This window comes from Rhagoletis zephyria, unplaced genomic scaffold (assembly GCF_001687245.7).
Source record: "Rhagoletis zephyria isolate East Lansing unplaced genomic scaffold, Rhagoletis_zephyria_1.1 Rzeph_scaffold_78959, whole genome shotgun sequence".
Taxonomy (NCBI): Eukaryota; Metazoa; Arthropoda; class Insecta; order Diptera; family Tephritidae; genus Rhagoletis; species Rhagoletis zephyria.
The window spans coordinates 1-1,135 of NW_016236008.1; the positions used below are offsets into that span (position 1 = coordinate 1).

At 36.2% G+C, this 1,135-nt stretch overlaps 1 protein-coding gene across 1 annotated transcript; it reads left to right on the plus strand.

The window, feature by feature from the left end:
• Nucleotides 1-6: 6 nt before the first annotated feature.
• LOC108357511 (uncharacterized) lies at nt 7-808 on the plus strand. Its single transcript, XM_017608586.1, has 2 exons — nt 7-551; nt 608-808. The coding sequence occupies exons 1-2, from the start codon at nt 345-347 to the stop codon at nt 788-790; spliced, it is 390 nt and encodes a 129-aa protein (XP_017464075.1). The 5' UTR covers nt 7-344; the 3' UTR covers nt 791-808.
• The last annotated feature ends 327 nt before the right edge of the window (nt 809-1,135 follow it).

Consider the following 1,135-nt stretch of genomic DNA (forward strand, 5'->3'; position numbering starts at 1 on the left):
TTGTAAATACATTACCTCATACAACTACCAACAAATCCAAAGTTGGTGCCGAAAATGAAAAGGAGGTTGAACTTATACTTGCAGGTGAACAGCATAGTTTGATTACAAACCCAACTGAAAACAGCGTACACGGGTCACGTACAGATATTTATTCGAAAAATACAAAGCAAGAATCTAAAAATAATCCTAATTGGCATAATCGCGGTCACAATCGGGAATTCCACCGTACACATCCAAATTTATTAAATCCCTTTGATGAGGTTGATCAGTCAAGACCTCATAATGCACATTCTCATGGCCACAACCACAATCACAATAGAGCATTCCATGAGCGGCATCCTGAAATGCCAAATCCATTCGCAACACCCGTTACGCTGCGTACTGTGCCTACAACTACGAATAATTTTGATTTGACGGATGCAAATCCACCAAATCCATATGCGGAGTCAACAACTCCTTTTAGTGTTCGACCTGAGATAGATTTGAGAGCAGGCCAGGATGTGGATTGCCAGTTTGATTGTGGAAATGGAAAATGTGTGAAGTCCTTTGAGGTGAGTAATGTCCACACTAAGTTGCTACTATTTTATTATATCGTTTTAATTTTCAGGTATGCAACGGCATTAACAATTGTGGTAATCGTAAGGATGAAGATAATTGTAAACATTTGGGCTATGAGGTGCGTTTAGCTGGTGGCGAAAATGCAAACATGGGCCGTGTTGAGGTTAAAAGTGAGTATTTTAATGCAATAACGTACATACATACATTTTGGATATACGTGCAAAATGAATGATTAAAACATCGAGCGTATTTGCTAAATGAACTGTATAGAGTTGATAATAACTGACGCCAATGAGCTTACAAGGCTGGGCATTTGGGATATGTTTAAAATTTAAAAGGTTAAAATGTTTTAGAAAATTATTCGCCGGAAAGCTTGACTAGAAGTATTTTCAGACATTTTAACAAATATAAAAAAACATAAAAAGTGCTTGTATATTTCAAGGAGACATATTTGTTTTTTATTTTCTGTGGACTTTTATGTTTTTTGTATAAAGATTTTGTCTGAGTATACGCTTAGTCAATTTTTCTCCGACGAATAATTTTCTAGAATATTTCAGACTTGCAGCGATCTCCCAAA